The sequence below is a fragment of the Neolamprologus multifasciatus genome, chromosome 18, assembly GCF_963576455.1.
Source record: "Neolamprologus multifasciatus chromosome 18, fNeoMul1.2, whole genome shotgun sequence".
Taxonomy (NCBI): domain Eukaryota; kingdom Metazoa; phylum Chordata; class Actinopteri; order Cichliformes; family Cichlidae; genus Neolamprologus; species Neolamprologus multifasciatus.
In genome coordinates this window covers 22311007-22329872 of record NC_140456.1, presented here as the reverse complement: position 1 = coordinate 22329872, position 18866 = coordinate 22311007, and the positions used below count along the sequence as shown (strand labels likewise).

Genomic DNA, 18866 nt, shown 5'->3' with positions numbered 1-18866 from the left:
GAACACAAGCAAAAGTAAATAAATCCATAAACAGCCATAATATAGGAGAAATCACACATACTTTACTTCTCACAAAAATCAAGAATCAAATTTGACCCACAGAGCACAGATGATTACAATAAATACATGTCCTTAATCTGAACAGAGAAAGAAACCAAATGCACGTTTAAATCGTGACTGTTTTCTTCTTCGTCTGTTCATATTTTTACTGGCAGAAGAACGCTGAAATGCCAAACCCAAGGATCATTTCATTGGATGTTGGTAGTGAACAGTTCAATGCTGAATGAGCTGGAGGGTGAGAATGATGGTCTCTGGTGGCCTGCCATGCAGTGGAAGGTCCTGGCTGCAGCAGTCCGTGGTCTCTCTGTAGGTCCTTGTGTAAAAACAAAAAACAGCGCTGACCTGAGGAGGAGGAATGTACATGTGTTATAATGTGTTCAAGAAATTATCAAAGCTGGATGCTGAGGGCAAGCGGAAAAGAAAAACTTAATGGAATATTAAAGCATTTTTGTTTATTAACTGTAATTTTTTTCTCGTTTGAAACCGTCATTCAAAATTGAATCAACATCAACTGAATGAACCAATTCAAAGTTAATGCCTATGAGTTTTAAATTTCAAGTGGTCACAGTCTTTTCATTAGAAGCTGCCAAATATAGTCTCAAACAGGCCACTTTCCTTAATTCTGGTCTTGTGTCCTCTCTGAACTGTCCAGTCTCATTTAAGTTATTAATTTATTTATCCCAAACATCTGCCGATTACTATGTTAAAGCAACCAAACCTTTAAGGACAACAATATACAATATGACAAAAACAAAAAATCACATACAAAAACAAACTGGAAAGAAAAATAAAATATATCAATGAGTATGTCACCACAATTGTCAATACTTTCTTTTAGTAACTGATGAAATGTGCCCGTTTTTCCAGAGCTGTAGTAAGTACAATTCATGCTAAAGCCCTTTAATTTGATCAGACCAGAAAGTCTTTTTATGACTAGTGTTTTCCAGTGACTGAGCATAATGAGCTCCTGAATTTGTTCATTGCCTTTCTGAATGTCTGCTTTGTAAGTGAGAAATTAATGAAACCAAAAGATCGCCTGGCAGCTTTGTGTCAGATGACATCTCACATTTAGTAATCACATTTTCAATCTTCACATTATTACGACAAGCACTTCATTGTTTCCTTCCTATCAGTTGAAGACTTTTCAATCTCAGCTCCGACTCTGGACATTTGTTTCGGAAATCACAGTATGTCTGCTTGTTTGTTTTTGATATTAATGTAGTGTCCCATTCTGTTTGGTTGAGTCATATAGTTCAGGCAATACTTATTAAAGAATCTATTTGGGAAACGGCTAATACTCCACCCAGTGATGCTTTTACCTCTGGATTGAGGCATGACTGTTACCATTATATAGACAGCCTGTGTGCTGGGTCAGTAAACAGGAAAAACATATCTATGCCCAACAAACATGCAATATTGTAGGTTTTTCTTGGCTCACAATTTGATTTTGGGGAGTGAGTACTCATGATTGGTCTGTATGCATTGGAAGAAATGAGTCTGTGTTTCACTTGACTCAAAATTGTTCGCTTGAAGACCTAAGTATGCTGAAAGACTCGACTTTTGGCCCCAACAAACCCGCGACTGTGGTACTGTGACTTGTTTTCTTTAAAGTCACATACATCCCTCTGTAGACTGGACATCCACAATGTCAAGAAAATTACTGAAAACCAAAGCTAGACTTGAGCAGTTTGAATTATCCCAAAAGATGTTAAGAATAATTATTAAAAAACAAACCAAAAACAATAAAATATTTCTGAATGTGTTTGTTTTGAGCATCACGCACGTGTGCTGCCTGTTAGAGATAGCTGAAAACATTTAGTGTTACACAATGCCACACATGAGAAATGTGATTCTTGCCTGTTCAAACAAGTTTAAAGTCAACATAGAAGTAAAACTGGTACTGAGTAGCCTGATCAGTTATTTTTGCAAGAAGCTGCATATTACGTTATTACTTACTTTATGTTCTATCACTATATATGCTTCATGATAAGCTGTTTGTTCTCATTTTCATGCAGTTATGTCAACTTCACATAAAGGACTCCCCGTTGGTTTATGGGCCACTGGTCATCGCTAACAAACCAATTATATATTCACTACAATTTGTAAAGTCTTTGGAACTATCATCACTGACTCTGGGGATGCCTGGTCCTCACTGAAGTCTCAAGCCTAGATCTACCTTTACATTCTGTTAAGCACTGTCAGTCTAACTTAGGATGTGGTTCCTGATTGTTAAATGATTATTTATTATTCAACGGTGCATGATAATCTCTCGAATGACTGTTTTACGCTGCCATTCTTTGGACTAACCTGACACATGTTAGTCATCCTTCTTGAATTTGCCGTTGATATAAGGGACATAATCCAAAATCAAACGCCAGTCTGTGACGTACACTAAGGCTACACCTCCAGTTGTTCCCCATACTGCCATAGTTGGGAGCCTGTGGAAAGAAGACAGTGAAAATTTGTCCGTTGTCTTTCTATTAATTTCAGCATCGATTTATGAAACTGAAGAGAGAAATGCATTTTATTGGGTAAAACCAAATATTCATTTTAGTGGTTTTGGTTATTAGAAGAAGAAGACAAAAGGGTTGATGCCTTTTTATCTACTGAAGCTATAAACATGCTGCAAAATGATGTAAGTAACTGTTTAGGAGAGGGGATCCTGTAACTTAATCCAGTTGGGATAAAGTTTAATGCAGCCTTTGCAGCAGATTTATTAAGAACATTAAAAACCTTCGCCCGAGATCACATGGTTTAATCTCTTAGCTCGATGTATTTAAAAAGCGATTCCCAATCTCCTCTGTGAACAGGCAGAGTTAACAACGAAAAGATAATACAGAAACACACTCGCATTAATACATAAAAATCATAACATCGTCAACAGACAGTCTAAAGTCAGCATGTCCCTACGACTATGACCTCAGTTGGGCTAACGGCTAATGCTAGCTAAGGACACATCGAGGTTCTTTTAAGCACAGGTCCGCTTATTTCTCACAGGCGCGACGTAAAAACTTCTTACCATGACTTGGCAATGGCCACATATTTCTGACCGATTACTTTACCGATCATTTTGGCTGAATTTTGTCCTCCTTACGCAGGACGTGCCACTTTAAAAGATTGGAAGCACTTCCGAGTTTCTCGGCAGCCTATATCTAGTGCGCAAGAGCAAGAGGTACTTCCGCTTACTTAAAAAAAATAAAAGCCTTTAATAATTAAAGACGAAGAAATTTTTTGACGCGCTTGTAAGCACCTAAGAAAATAGTAACGAACACGATTTTATGTGGCAAATCTATAAAACATCGTAATATTTCATGAAATGAGTCCTGTCTCAATTACAAAATCATTTTTGACGTTTTTTATATGGCGCTTGCAACGAAAGGTGTTTTTTTTGTTTTTTTGTTTTTTTAAATCGTGCATTGTACCAAGTTGCACAGAAAAAAAATCAGGGGCAAGGCAGTAATCCAGCATAGCACCTGTATTGTTTTTCTTGACTTCCGTCACAAGTTGCCATGTAATTTTTGAGAGGACAGTGGCGGATTTTATGGACACAGCTGACAGCGCATGTCTGCACCCTAGTGGACTGAGAAAAAAGAACTGCATCTGGTTTCAGGTGTTACTGTGCTTTTAAATGTTTTAAAATTTCACAAATGAGAAGCGTGTGTATATAAGATTTTTTTGAATTCATTAGTTTAAGGTGTAAGGTTTTTAATGAAGTGTGGGGGTATTACTTGCAAATGTGTGGAGACTTACCTGGCTCTGTGTAGGGGCCAGAGAAAACAAAACATGTGCTCAGATCTGGTTCTCAGACTGGTTTGCTTTTTCCAGCTCAAAAATAAAATATACACGCTGCATTCAGTTAGGGCCATACTTTGTTGAACATAGACAATTTTTTTTGCCACCACAGTATATTTTAAATAAAATTTTAAAAAAATCAATATACAGTGCAGACTTTCAGCTTCAGTTCAAGGGGTTTTTCAAAAGTTTTGAATGAAAAGTTTAAGAATTACAGCCATTTGTATACAAAGTCCCCATTTACAGAGGTTAAAAAGTAATGGGAAAATTGGCTGATGAGCAGTTTCATGGGTGGGTGAGGTCTGTTCCCTTATTTCACAACAAACGATGCACATGTGATATCTGAAACCGATTCTAAGTGTTGAATTTGCACAATCTGCATTATTTAAATTTGCATTTAATAGATTTTCACTGTCGTTTTAAACACGAGGGCCACAGACATGTCAGTGGAAGTGAAGGAGGCCATCATTAGACTGAAAGAACAAAATAAATCTATCAGGAGACGTAAAATCAGCAATTTGGTTCTTTAAAAGAAATGCACTGGGTCAGTTCAGCAACACTAAAAAAACCTGCAAGACCACAGAAGACAACTGAAGATGAAACCAAGATTAACGTATACCACATGATCTGTCCCAAATGGTGGAGGCACCATCATGGCATGACCATCTATGGTTGCCAGTGATACTGGGTCACTGGTGTTTACTGATGATGTGACTGCTGATAGAAGCAGCAGGATGAATTATAAAGTGTACTCACTGTAAAGATTGCTGCAAAACTAATTGGGCAGTGCAAACAGATAATGACCCAAAAGGAAACTACAAAAGCAATGGCCAAGTCAATCACTTGACCTCAACCCAATAGTGCATCCGTTTCAGTTACTGAGGACAAAACAGAAGTCAGAGAGTCCAACAAGTACTAACAGTGTCTGGAGGAATGGAGGAAACAGCATTTGGTGAAGTCTATTTGTACTCGACTTCAGGCAGATACTCACTAACTCCAAGCATTAAAAACAAAACCTGACAACTTACATTACGAGTTGTGTTATCCAGTTAATATGGAGGTTCTTAAAATTGGGCACTCCAACTCCTAAACAATTAATGCAAATGTTTTATTAAAGCCCTTCAGCCCAGCTGAAAATCAGGACTTCAGCTATCATTGCATTTAAAATTAAATATTATATTAAATATTTTGGTGCACAGAAGAAAAAGTGCAAAAAAAATTCTTTATCCAACAAATTCTGGACCCAACTGTACACATGCACGCCTGCACTGCGGAGACATTAAGAATGAAGGTTCTTGTGGATGTCTCAGGCAGTCACAGATTTAGGATTTGTAATGACAGAAAATGTGCTGATTTTAAAACCTTGTGAACAGAAACTGAATGTTAAAGTGCAGAAATTATAGCTGACATAACAGATTTTTATAAAGATGTATAAAAATGCAGCAGATAATTTTTTTACATCTTTAAACATGGCTGGAAAACATTTGAGTAGATCAAACAGATCCTGATTCACCCAGGTAATGCAGTATATTCAAAAACCAAGACACTAAAAAGGGGAAGGTTTTGTTAATAAAAATGGCACATTTATTGCTACATTACTGTTATATACACAACAGTTCTCAATATCTACTTTATATATAAAAAAATAGGAAACTGGAGGCACTTTGAGGACATAGCCTACATAGATGTTGTCCTCAAACATGAGTGAAGACAGATCTATAGCAGGTCATCTGTTGTGGTGGACAGAAAGGGTCAGGTGCATGTGTTTGATACAGATTTACTGCATCTTTCATGTAAAGAAATCAAAGTGTTCAGTAGCAATAAACCACATCACAAACACACACACATGTTATTGTGGAGGGAAAAAGACCAGAGTGAGTGGCAAAGAAAATGATATTTGGGGGCTTCTCCACAGGCCAACTTTGTGAAATAATGACAAATACTGTTACAAATCAGTATCAGCTTGCAATGATAAAGCTGATAAGGACATATCATACAGCTGTACATATGTATCAATGCACATGCCAGTTCAGAACAAAATCATAAGTAAAATTCTGAACACAAAAGGCAAGAAGTACAGTTTTCAGCGTCAAAGTTGTAGACCAGATAATTCATCTTACATCTCATGAGACATATGCACACACACAGAAGCTGGTCACAGAGAGTGACTCTTCATTTAGGTGTTTGAGACACTGACCGGTTTTGCTGAAGTGCATATGCTTTTATAACACCTCTATTATTTAAGGGGGGAAAACAAGGTATAACCTACAAATCCTTAAATGCAACATTATCCACCGTGTAGCAGAGACATATTCAGGCACTGGTGAGAAACCAATATCAAAACTCCCACAGTCAGGAAAATGACCAAGGCCACCCTTTTTTATTTTTTTATGCTTCATATTAATATGAAACAGCAAATTTTGTTGCAGATTGTGCAGACCGCCCCTTCTGCACCTTCCTCAGAAACTAATCAACAGGCTCATCAAAGAGTCTGACATCAGGGAAAGCAGAAGAGGGTAAGCTAAAGAAAAAACCCATTAAATTTCATTTTAAGAGAAACTGTCAAACAGCAGAACAATCAACCTACAAACGGCCTGACAGGTTTGTGTTCAAAGAGTTAAAAAAAATGAATAAATAAAAAATTAGAGACACAACATGTGATGTTGCAGCCATTTCTAATATTTTTTTTACCCCCCACATCTGGCACTAAAGAAAACACCTCACTTTGTTCCTGGAATCTAAACGGGGTCATCTTACACTCAAAACAATTTAAACAAACAAAAACATTTTAAATGATACAAACAAAACTCTTACAACTATCATACAGAGTAAAAAAAAACAAACAATGATAAATCAGTTCTACAAAAGGAAGATCCTTATAACAGGCTCGGCAATTGTTCAGAAGGAGAGGGGAAAAACAAAACAAAACACCAAACACTGAGCAACCAAAACAAGTCAGTCAGTGGCAATAAATTCTCCAAAAGGTGGCAGTAACACTCATGATCCCTTTAAATACTCAGTTATTTCTGTCTTCTAGCAAAATGTAATATACCACAACACAAACTGTTCTGAGACTTGTGTTAAGTAAGGTTTACGTGCTGCAACAGCATCTTTATATACGATTGGATGTTGGCAGGCTGATGCGGCTGAAACTGAGAAGGATGCTCAAGTCCTCACGGGCGGACAGGGGTTGGCGTGTCGGTGTGCATGTTTGATTCAACAGCACTGTGGGTTCTGCACAGAGTCACGTGTTTGTCTCTTCTAGTCTTTCCATTCCACTTGCATGGCAGTGACAGTAACAGATGTGTAGGACTTTCAGGTCGGCTCCACACTTAAAGAGCAAAAATGAACCCAGTGCGAGTGTGCGACGCCTTCTCAGCCGCTTTAATAAATGTAGGAAATATAGCCCGGATTACCAGCATGGCAAAAAGAGCAGTCAGCTTCCACTGGCAGGTGTAAGCTGCCTCTTCAATTCAGTTAAGAGAATATTTATTATTTTCATCAACACTATGCATAAAGCCCACTTCTGGTGTAATTAAACAGATAAATCCACCCTTTTTTCTTGTGAAGAATGTAAGACCTCCTTTTTTCTGATGGGAATGGCGATAATGATCCATCAATACAAATCCTAACTTTGCTCTCATGAGCAATTGATCCGAACGCTTCATTTGATCCAAACAAGTTTTGCTCCCAAAGCATAAAGAAATTTTTTAAATGTCTTACAAAACCACGATGATCATAAGAATGTCCTTATGTCCAGTTTCCACTCTCTTTAAACCAGTGCCCTCAGTTCAACGTGTTTCTGTGTGGAGATCAATAAATCTTTCTTCTTCGGTTTTTGTATCAGTGTGCTTGTTATTCTTGGATTCATCGTCAGGAATGTGGCCACCTGCTTCGTCAGTAATGAGGTGTGTGCGTGTGTTTTCCAACAGTCGATTAACACGCTGAGATCCATGACTATGAAATATTAAGGCCTCTTGTTCTTAGGGCTGTACAATCGACAGGAACTAGAAGAGAAAAGAAGAAAAAAAAATTGCTTCTTCTACAAATTGAAATAAGCACCGAAAACAAACAACATATAAGACGGAAGAACAAGATGTTCTTACTGTAGGTCAGGGGTGTCAAACATAAGGTTTGGGGGACAGAATGAGCCTGCTAAAGACTCCAAACTGGCCCACTGGATGGCTTTGGAGATTTATAAAGAAAGCCATAGATGTTTGGACTTAAAAATTTTACATCTTTTCCTGTGGATAAAGACCTCCACCATGGCCATTCATACCATATCAAAGTAATTAAGTAACAGATACACAACTAAATAAAAAAGAAGTTCCTTTTTTCCCAGTTCTGTGAATTTACAAAGATTCTGTTTTATGTCTTGATGCATTCTCAATCATCCAGGAAAGTAAATCTCCAAAAGTTGAATCTGTTCATCTGGACGTAGCATTTTGTGGGAGAAACGTTTCGTCGCTCATCCAAGTGACTTCTTCAGGAGACTGAAACGTTTCTCCCACAAAACGCTACGTCCAGATGAACAGATTCAACTTTTGGAGATTCTGTATTATAATTACAGGACATGTTAAGCAAGTGAGCCACACATTTCTACACATGTCCCTCTTATAATTTATGCCCAAACAGTCATGCTGATAGATTATTCTTATGTTAAGACATCTCAGGGATTGAATGTGTAGTTAAACTTTCCACTAACAGAAAGGGGAGTTTTGTTGGTCCGGTCCACATCAAATAAGTCAGCTGTATGTGGGCCACAGTGTAAAATGAGTTTGACATCCACGTATTCTGCAAACTCACCTAAGAGTTACATATGGCTCACAGAGTTGTGTCCATCTCCTACAGCTGGATGACCCCCACTAAGCTGCATCTGGGGGTCCACACAGGACACTTTCTCCTCCTCCCTCCTCTTGAGGCAGGCAGCCTTTGGGTTCAAATTACGCTCTTGAACAAAAATTTAAAAAAGATGTATTCATTAAAAACACACAAAACTGGACTTGTTAAGCTTAGAGAAATCCTTACAAATCATACACAGCAGAGTTATGAACATACAAATGGTTTATTACAGAAGAGGGATATAAAAGAGAAAAGCAAGACATGAGAATGGAAAGTATGGCAGAAGCTGCAGGTGTCTGGCAGAAAAGCAGGGATTTACTTCCTCAGATGCTCTCCCTTCCCCCCCCCCCCCCCCCCCAAAAAAAAAAGACAACACGCATGCGATAAAAGCAAAGAGAAAACTGCAATTTACACTTTCAGCAGGAGCAGAAGAGAATGTCCTTTGGGTGACTACCTAGCGACTTATGTCCAGCTATGTTTGAGAGATGGCTGGCTGCCTGTTGGAATCAGATTGTTCTGAATTGGCTGACCTACCTCGCACCTGCTTCTCCAGACCCAGTATGACCTGGACAGCCTGTTGCAGGATGACCAGCTTGGTCTGGGCCTTGTCGCTCTGCAGGTGGACCTGACACATCCTGCCCAGCTCTCTGAAGGCTTCGTTTATGTCACGAACACGCACTCTCTCCCTAGCGTTGTTAGCAAGGCGGCGCTCACGCTCCCTCTGCTCCTTCTCCTCAGCAGTCAGGTTCTCATCAGTCACCGAGACAAGGCTGCAGCTGGGAGGACAGGTGGGGGGTTGGAGGGGCTGGTTAACAAACCCAAATCACAACCCTCACTGAACCTAGACAAGGTGGTCTCACTAAAATTCCAGTTAGACTGCTTTTAAAAAAATTTAAGCTAATTTCCCATTACCAGGAAAAATTTGACCTTCGCACTGACTGCAAACTCCCACAAAGAGATCAATTAAACGTCCAATAAAGATCTCAGCGGAGCTGTACTGCAGGAGTGTGCGCACATGGGCACATAAAATCTGCTTGAGTTAAAATCACTTAAGTTTTTAGGTTGAAGACTCAACACTCAGGGACTGGATCAAAATGCAACAGCTGACCAGCATCACCAGTTTTTAGGGTACCTAATCACCAAAAAAAGCTTTCGGTCATTTGGGTCCAGGGTGGAAGTTGAGGGGATTATTGTGACTGTCCAGCAGAATGAGAGACGTTATGGCAAGTGAGACAGAAAAGGAGAGAGAGGAAGCAACACCCTGTGCCGAAATGCATTACACAGAAAGACACAGAAGAAACACACAATGAGATACACTGAAGGTGTCATGTTAAATACATCAGCAGCGGGAGATGTATTTATCGGAATGAGAGGAAGAGTAGGTCGCGGTTGGCATCTGTAAAGAAAATAAAAGGGGAGGAGAGAATGACTGGCAAAATGATTCCTTTTTATTTTAAACAGTAAAGCAAAGCTAGAGACATAAATGCTTGAAAAAGCAACACACGCAGCACAAAAACAGTGCTACAAAGGTGGGTTAATACACAGCATAGAGCTCTGCTTGCATGGTGTAAAGGACACTATGAGAGATTAAAGACATTAAAATGCTGAAATAACTTAATAGGTGAATAAAAGCATAATGAGACAAAAGCAAATAAACAAAAAAGAGCAGACAAAAGTTGTTAATGTTGTCCAAAAATGAAGCAGACAGACATGTAAGCACTTTCTCTGAAACAAGCAACTAGCTTTGAGGCTTTGCAGAACACACAGCAGTCCTGTGTGTTACAGGAAAATTAAACTTTTACGATTTGTTGGAGAATGGGCTTGTTTTAAAAACAGCCAGACAGCTTGACTTGCTACTCACATGTCCTTTCTTATTGGCCATTTTATGAAATGGTGCATAAAGACTTACGTTTAAAACCAGTTGGTATGTTTAAGACTGTGGATGGAGTAACAACCATCCCAACAAGATTGCTTTAATATTAGAATAGTAGGACATGAAGCTGGAAAGTGAAGCCATATGGATGTTTTATTTTGTAAAGATGCCCTTCCCCTCCACTTCCTTCCTCCTTGGACACCCACTGACCTCGAACTTGCTGCTCCAGGTTGAGTATAATGTTAACAGCCTGTTGCAGTATGATCAGTTTGGTTTGTGGTTTCTCATTGTTCAGATGGAGCTGACACATGCGGCCCAGCTCCTTAAAAGCCTCGTTGATGTCCCGCACACGTAGCCGTTCGCGGGCGTTGTTTGCCAACCTCCGCACTTTCTCCCGCTCAGCCTTAATCTCCACTGGTAGATCTTCATCGTCATCCTCCTCATCCAGACTAGTGAGGAGTCATGGTAGAGGAGGAGGTAGGAAACAACAGTATGGGTACAGTTCACTTGTTGTACATCTGATATAAGACACCATCGCTAAAGCTAAAAAGCTTTACCATTAAGTAACAACTAGACTGAGTCCCTGTCAAATTTACAATACAGAGTAAGATTTAACAAACAGGATTACATGCATTAATAAAAATAAGGTTTAAGATTCTGTGCACCTTGTTCCAGAGCGGTTCTTCATTTCTTTTTTCTCATCTTCCGACTTGTCTGTCATGGAGCAGTTCTCATCGTCCTCCTTCAGCTCTTGTTTGATACCAGCAGTGGGGCGATTTATGTTACCAGGTAGGCCTACACACAGTCCAGAAACAAAAGTTACTGAGGACCAGTGTTGGGTAAGTTACTTTAAAATAGTAACTTAGTTACATTACTAGTTACTTCTATCAAAAGTAACTCAGTTACTTCAAGTTACTCGTTTCTTTCAAAGTAACTAGTTACTAGGGAAAGTAACTTTGGTTTTACTCAGAATTCTCTTATTAATGTGTTGCTTCCATAACTTTGCCAGTCTTCTAGCTTGCTTACTTGCCACAAGTGCACTGTGCCACCTACCAATAGAAAGGAAAAGATAATGTGCATATTTCCACGAGAGAAATCCCACGCCTGGACCATCATTGACTGCTGCCATGATTCTAGCCTACGTCACAGCGTCATGTGCGCCTTTTACATCCAACACAAAAACTGCAGTCGTGGTGCTTTGATTGTACTCAGAACTCGGAAATTCTGCCTTCTGAATAGGAAGATGTAGGTAACACCAGACTGCAGATGAGCTGCATACAGGGCTGGATGGGGACAAAAAATCGGCCCGGGCGTTTTGACTAGAGACCGGCCCACCATTATAGGAAAAATCATAAAGCCTTTGAATGAAAACAAACGCTGTTGTGACAGTGATGTTCACTGTCTTGATGGTATATATGCATCAATCTATCAATCGTTTGTTGTAAGATTCAGATAATTATTTTTTAAAAGCTAGATATTTTAAATGAGAATAAGAAAGAAAAGTATTTCTTTGTGCCCACCTCTCCCTGTTAATGCCCTACCTGGCCCCCTGGCAAAACTTTGCTAGATCCGCACCTGCACAGTTACCAGCTGTCAGCTACCTAAAAAAGGATCCTGGTATTATTTGTCTCTCAGAAACAGTTCATAACTTCCCTTCAACTCATTCATGTCACCTAAAAGGTAAACCTGTTTCTCCATCACCTGTTCAGCTCTGATGATTCAGTAAGGACATCTCCTGGTTTCATCTTCATGTTTCTCTCTCACCAGATAACCAAACCGACATCATGACCAGCAGCTTTTTTGCAGCTGTGGCTCCAGCAAACATCAGCTGATACTAGAAATTAATATTAAATAAATTCTAACAACTGCTGATCAAGCTTAAACGTGCTGCTGTTGTTTAACGCGACATCGGCTGGTTTCCTCTTTCTGGCGCAAAGTGGGCGATAAACAAACAAGAGAGCCGATCAGCTGATCATTGATCAGTTTTCATGATTGAAGTAGAAACAGGAGAGAGAGGGGGAGAATGAAAGAAGAAGAGGCAGCTATGCAGCAAAGACACAGAATAACTCCAGCTTTGTGTCTTTTTCATTGTAGCTGAATTACGGGACAAACTGTTCCTTTTCACCTCAATAAGAAACGCGTAATATTTTCTCTGAATACCAGACGGGACTGTTGGCAACTCTAATAACTTATGAACAAAATAAAGTTCAACATCATTAACTTCATAGCACCCACCCAGCTGTATAGAAACTCCGTCATGCTAGCTAGTACGCAGTACGGGAAAAAGTCAGAATAACGAAAATAAACTCCACCTAAACTTGGTTTATATCTGACCCAGATAGACTGCAGGTCATAACTTCTTACCTGAAGTTCAGTTCACACTTGGACCGGCGGCCGCCTCGGGTCTCTTTTCCTTCTGCGTCCCCTTTCCCTCATCCACCTGCTGCCTCCACCACTTGCTAATGTTACAGAATCTGTGGAAGCTCCGCGATAGCCACCACACGAAGTAACGAGTAACGACCCTATCTAAATCCCAGTAACGACTAACGCGTTCCTGATTTTGGCATAATAACTAGTTACCGTGCTCATTACCACAATAATAACGTAGTTACTGTAACGCGTTACTTAATAACGCGTTAGTCCCAACACTGCTGAGGACCAATATTTTTATAAAACACTGAAAGAAACAATACACAGTCAAAAAGAGGTGTACTATTAGAAGACATGCTGTACAAAACAGGAAGACACCATGAAAAGAAAGTCGCACCTGTAAAGCTTTCATGCTGAGAGCCTGGTGGCACAGATGCAGAGCCATGGTGCCCATGCAAAAGTCCCCCACTAGATGGCAGACTAGCAGAGTCCTCGTGGTGACCAGACACCTTGAAACAGAAATTAATCTTAATACTGGCATAACAGTAGCAAAAATGGGCATACCATTTTCGCTATGTACGTTGGAATTAAACTAAAATACTACATTTCTTCAACTTTTCTTTCACACTATTCATGAATCTCACCATTCCCTGCAGGCGACTGGGAAGTCCGGCTGCACTGCCAGCGGTAACCAACAAGCCTGGCGGTAACCCTAAGCCCGACTGCAGCAGGCCATGAATTTCAGCAAGTCCTGGCCCGCTGGCATGACGCTGAAGAACATTGATGGCTTCATCCAGGTGGTCCTCCATTTTACTCTGCAACAGAGAAAGAAGAACAGTGGAATGATGAGGCAAGACGAGGCATAAAGGGTTGTACAACTCTAATCTCTGACAAAAATGAAGAGTGAAAACCTACTCACCATAGGCTGAATTCCCCCATCAAAGTGAGGTGAAGGTGTGGCCTGACCAGAGGATCGAGTCCACTGGGATGCAGAGCCTGAGAAACAAAGATCACAAGGTTATTCAGAAAAAAAAGCCCTACAATTTGTAGTAGTCAGCGGGAAGCTTTCTCTCTTATTATTGATGCACCTGGGGTCCTTTAAAGTGAATAACGAGTAACAGTCTCCATACAATGTTTAGCTACATGTTATGCTTGTCTTGCATTAAGGCCTATTAGGTTTACCTTTAGAGATATTCATATGTAGAGAAAACATTTTGCATCACTGTGCAAACAGTCGTGTCCTCATGCTAAAGTTTTATCCTGTCTTAGGTGGTTATGTTCTCTTTTCTGTTAACATTAGGAAATATGTTCGTATACTCTTGAAAACAGGACAAAAAAAGAAAAAAGCAGTGACGCATTGAACACATTCCTTGCAGCTTTGGCCTTTCAGTTGAAGGTTAACGCTGATCTTTCCCGAGTTCAATGCGCAACATGAAAACAACGTTGAACGAGTAAAAAAAAAAGAAGAAAATACCACCTTCAACTACAAGAACAGGAAGTCCTGATACGCCCCTACACAGCCCCAATTTCAACACCACTGAGCCAGTATGCGACTGAAGACGCAGCTTAAATCTGCAGTATAACTGTGGCAAGTTTGCAAGATGCTTCAACAACCTAGACGCAAAGCATCATATACAAAGAGATTTTTGCACAATACATTTAATTTAGCACGTGTTTAGTGACTCAAAGCTAAATTATCAAAGTCAATTTGTTTAGCATCTTCTTTACCTTCTCCAACTGTGTTTATCATCACGGTGAATGTCGTTAATCAGGCTTTTAAATATTCTAGTATTTGTTCTCAAAAAACGAGCCATGACACAGACATGCAGATAGGAACAGACCCATAGGTCCAAAATTGAACGTCACTGTCATGTGACAGTGGCCAAGTGGAAATAACATGCATACTTAAGATTGCATTTCATATGTTAGGTTTTTAAGTTGTGTGCCACTTAAACTACTTTTGTTGTTAGATTTTTCATTTTTGCCCACTAAAGTTGTTTTGGGTTATTCCCAAGAGGAAATTTTTTACTTGTCTAATGTAAATACAATTGTAACTCATTTGATGTTTACATTTTATTGCATTATACTCTATACTGTAGAACCAATTTGCAAGTTACATAGTTTAATTTGACAACTAGTCCCAAAAAGCACTATTAGCTAAAACGTTGATCCATAACATGAACTGCTACCCACTAGGAATGCAAAAGCCACCATCCCCACCTTTTTCCACCTCCATAACATCAGACTGCTGAACAAACAACAAGCACGATCTGAACTCACTGTTCAAACAGTTGTTAATTTTAACAACATGGCTCATGTGTAATATCGTCTCTTAAGTCTAATGGCCAATAACAGATCGCAGTTCACCATGGTTATTATTAGTCATTTAAGTGCAATCTATGTTTAAATGGCCAAAATTCAAAAAGAAATGCAGACATCTAGTGAATAAGGTAACACAGACTCACTGCCTTCACTGTAAGTGGACCAATCATGTTCATTTTCATGTGTGGCCAACCATCAACTGCTGAGAAACTGAGAAAAACCGGGCTGTAATTTTCTGAAACTCAACACGTGAAACTGCTGTAATGTGAAAGAGACATCAAGTAAATGTGAAGATATAGATACAATAGATATGGAATGGTATTGAGTATAAACTTATTAAAAATTTCAAAGAAATTTCTCTGTCCAATATAATCTAATACGTATCACTTTTATTACTTTGTTTCTTAATTCAACAGAAGTGTTGATGAATTAGGTGGTGATGAGCTCATGCATGGACTGAACGCATATACAAATAAGGACGCGACCCACCCTCTTTTTATTTTTACGGTATTTTCCCTTCCTCTCTCATAAGCTATATTTGGCTGGTGTATGTGTGTGAGAAAGATCAAGTGAAGGTTAAGCTGTGAATGGGGTAGTTATATCACCCCAGTTACAGTACGTCCAGAGAAAATATCCCTGTTTGTGGCAGAAACACCTGCATTTACAGCAAGGGTTTAATAAAATATGAAAAAAGTAGTGTTAAGGGTTTGGTGAATAACTGAACCATTCCTTACTACCAACGTGCAGCCAAATCTGATGACCTAAATGTCAAGATAATCTTGGATGCCAAACTTATCTCAGTTCTATGTTTGTACAGTGCCAATGCAAGAAAAAGGCCTTCATGAACTCAATGACACATGGCAAAAGTTCATGAACTAAGATTACTCCCATCTATGTTTCTAACTTGAACTGATAATCAACAGTACTCCATATTAAAAAGGTCCAGCAGGTCACAAGATATATCCAAGGTAGCATTTTAGTTTTCCATGTAATGTAAGAAATGAGAAGTATTGGAATCTATTGATGGCACTGAAACAGTTCATGGCTTAACTTAACACAAGAAAGTTAACATCCCTTTTTACACAAAATTAAAGGCTTGAACAATATGCATTACTTCCATGTTTAACCCAACAGATGGAGCTGCACTGTCACTTTAAACTGTTCATGCATCGCCATAGTGAAAACAACAGGTTTTTCAAAGTATGTATCATGGCCTTGCAGGGTAGCACAGGAAAGAGCAAATACATGGTTTGAACAAAGCTACAAAACAGCCAGCTGAGGCCCAGCTGACCTTGAGGCCTCAGGATTAAAGGACTACAGTCACTGACTTACCTGATAAAGCCTGAGGAGATCCAGAGGGAGTTGAAGGGGACGGAGGGAAAGCGTTGCTGTTTGGGTCTGAAGGATAGATCTGGACACAGAATTTTGTTTTTTTTTTTATTCACTGAAATGCAATATAATAATTTATATGTATTATGAAACAGAGCAATCATGTTTAATATTTAAAAGTCTATGTGATTATAATATGTTGTTACTTACAGATGCCAAAGCTTTTCCAATCTCGTCACCCGAACTTCCGGGTATCGCACCCCGATTTGCTAAATGGAGGGGGGAGCGGAGTAATAATCATCAATTAGGAAAGCAGATAATTTAAATTAAGACAACACCAGCATTTTTCAAAAATAAAATAAAATAGCACACATTAAAGGATTTACCCATAATGGTTTCGCTGCCAGTGATGGGGGGTGTGTGGCTGGGGACTCCAAAGCTGCTGGAGCCAGAGTGGAAGCCAGCAGGATGAGCCCCGCTCACTTCACTGGCATGCAGGGGGTAATTTTGAGGAGAGAGGGGCAGTGGCTGCCGTTTCTTGAAAGCAAACACACAAAACCATTTAAAAAGAGAAGCAGACAGAAGCTCCTAATGATGCATTTGTCTTAATGTGTTGTTGACCTCATCAACGAACCTAAGTGTGACTGCAGAGCTTACCAGTCTGTCTTGTGGGTTGATGGCAGTAAAGGGACCATGCTGGCTCAGATGGGGGGAGTTGCCCAGCATGGCAGAATAACCAGGCTGAACCATCGACCCGGCAGAGCCCCATGGGTCGGAGGGCGGGTGGAGGCCTTCTGTCAGGGGACATCCAGCAGAGTGAGGGGGGGGGGGAGCAAGAAGGGTGAGAGAAAACCAGCCACAAGAGATAAAAGGACAATGAAGGGTACATATGAGACATGTCACATTACTGTGATCACTTCATTCAACCGTGATGCACCATTCAACACCCCGGCACCACAGGGTGTTTACTGGCATACAGTGACAGCATCTACAGTTCATCTGGACATCCAGACAAATATAGCAGACAACTAATTTCCCTGCTGTAAAAGCTATGAAGGAAAATAAAGGATATTTGTTTTCTACATAGGTGAGCGATTCACCTCTCAGTTCACAAAAACCTTATGAAAGTGTTTAGGTCAGGCTGAACTTTTCAACTCAACACAAAGAAAAGGGGGGGGGGGGGGGATTTCAAAACATGTTGTTTCAACTGACCTTGCATGAAGAATGGTGGTGGGTAGACGTTTCCTGTCTTGGAGCCTGTGTAGCAAGCATTGTCTCTGTTAAATTCCTCCCCTGAGGCTGATGTATAAACCTACCAAAAAAACCCAAAAAAAACAAAAACACCGCTTAGCTCAATCCTTGAATGCTCAGTGTGATAAAGCTAAGTAACTGCATAGTGACTTGTTGCAAGCATGGCATGGAGTAACTTAATTTACATTTGCCTTAAAACACTTAAAGTGGGTTTGCTCAAACTTCATCTGGAAAATTCTCTGAACATAATTCTGTAGATAAGCAAAACTATGTTCTTAAAAATAACTGTGTCTGGGGTATTTGAAACATCAAAACTAAAATAACATATGCAGTTGGTACCTGATTACAGCCCTTAAAAGTATGGGTTCAATCGAAGGTTAGAATCTATTTTTTCTATCTGGTTTTACTACTTAAATTGAATAAACAGAGGATTACAACATTTTTACAGGCATGAGCACAGAGCAGTGTGTGTACTGAATGAATCATGCCAGCACTTTTATGGGCCCTGTCCACCATTTTTACATATTAACCTGTTAAACAGAAACATGCTGAGAATAGTTTACAGACAGGACGGGACGATGTGACCATATAATGGAAGCTTCAGCTGGATTTGGTACATGTTTATGATGGCACCTCAACTTTCTCAATCAAGGCCATTCTTTGTAAATTCAAGTATCAAACCGTGTCTGAAAGTCTCAAATCCAAATGGACTGAAGTTTTCTTCTATAATTTGATTACACAGAGAAAAGGGAGAGAAAAAAGTGGGGAGAGGAGAAGAGGGAACGGAGAGATGCACTCCTAATTACTGAACCATCTGCCGTATCCTGGATGGCGGCCAACTTCTCTGGCAGCTGGGATAGAGGGAAGGGGGAGGGAGGGAGAAAGAAAGGGGAGGGCTGTTGTTTGCGGGTGATGGCGGTGGAGGGGGAAGGAGAGAGAGAACTGGCGTGGGGTGGGGTGGAGGGTAGAGAAAATGAGGAAATAGGGTGCCCAGAGAGGGAGAGTGGGAGGAAAAAAATGAGGAGGA

At 39.9% G+C, this 18866-nt stretch overlaps 2 protein-coding genes across 8 annotated transcripts in view; both read right to left on the bottom strand.

Annotated features, from left to right (window-relative positions):
- Positions 1–42: 42 nt before the first annotated feature.
- On the bottom strand, positions 43–3235 carry uqcr11 (ubiquinol-cytochrome c reductase, complex III subunit XI). Of its 2 annotated transcripts, none has more exons than XM_085139664.1 (3): positions 3080–3235; positions 2368–2498; positions 43–373 (listed from the first exon to the last, which is right to left on the bottom strand). In XM_085139664.1, exons 1-2 carry the CDS (start codon positions 3127–3129, stop codon positions 2378–2380), a joined length of 171 nt encoding a protein of 56 aa, XP_084995790.1. In that variant the 5' UTR covers positions 3130–3235; the 3' UTR covers positions 43–373; positions 2368–2377. The 2 variants fall into 2 exon arrangements, with proteins under 2 accessions (XP_084995790.1, XP_084995788.1); XM_085139662.1 differs by having other exon boundaries at positions 43–402; positions 3080–3232.
- A 401-nt stretch (positions 3236–3636) lies between these two features.
- Positions 3637–18866, bottom strand: part of tcf3a (transcription factor 3a) — a 28838-nt gene continuing 13608 nt past the window's right edge. For 3 of the 6 annotated variants that reach the window (XM_085139656.1, XM_085139653.1, XM_085139654.1), the window contains 12 exons: positions 17801–17900; positions 17246–17382; positions 16975–17125; positions 16799–16857; positions 16592–16670; positions 13857–13933; positions 13582–13752; positions 13335–13446; positions 11233–11362; positions 9229–9470; positions 8659–8802; positions 3637–7859 (listed from right to left, as the gene is read on the bottom strand). In XM_085139656.1, the coding sequence (XP_084995782.1) occupies positions 8666–8802; positions 9229–9470; positions 11233–11362; positions 13335–13446; positions 13582–13752; positions 13857–13933; positions 16592–16670; positions 16799–16857; positions 16975–17125; positions 17246–17382; positions 17801–17900 (1395 nt within the window). In that variant the 3' untranslated portion in view covers positions 3637–7859; positions 8659–8665. Of the gene's footprint in view, positions 7860–8658; positions 8803–9228; positions 9471–10777; positions 11017–11232; positions 11363–13334; positions 13447–13581; positions 13753–13856; positions 13934–16591; positions 16671–16798; positions 16858–16974; positions 17126–17245; positions 17383–17800; positions 17901–18866 lie in introns of those variants that run through there. The other 3 variants (XM_085139658.1, XM_085139655.1, XM_085139657.1) reach the window with 3 other exon arrangements.

Excerpts from the sequence above, each read along its gene's own strand:
- uqcr11 (XM_085139664.1), bottom strand. The coding sequence starts at position 3,129 with ATGATCGGTAAAGTAATCGGTCAGAAATATGTGGCCATTGCCAAGTCA. Across the intron at positions 2,499-3,079 it reads GTGGCCATTGCCAAGTCATG|GCTCCCAACTATGGCAGTAT; the intron begins GTAAGAAGTTTT and ends TTCTTTCCACAG.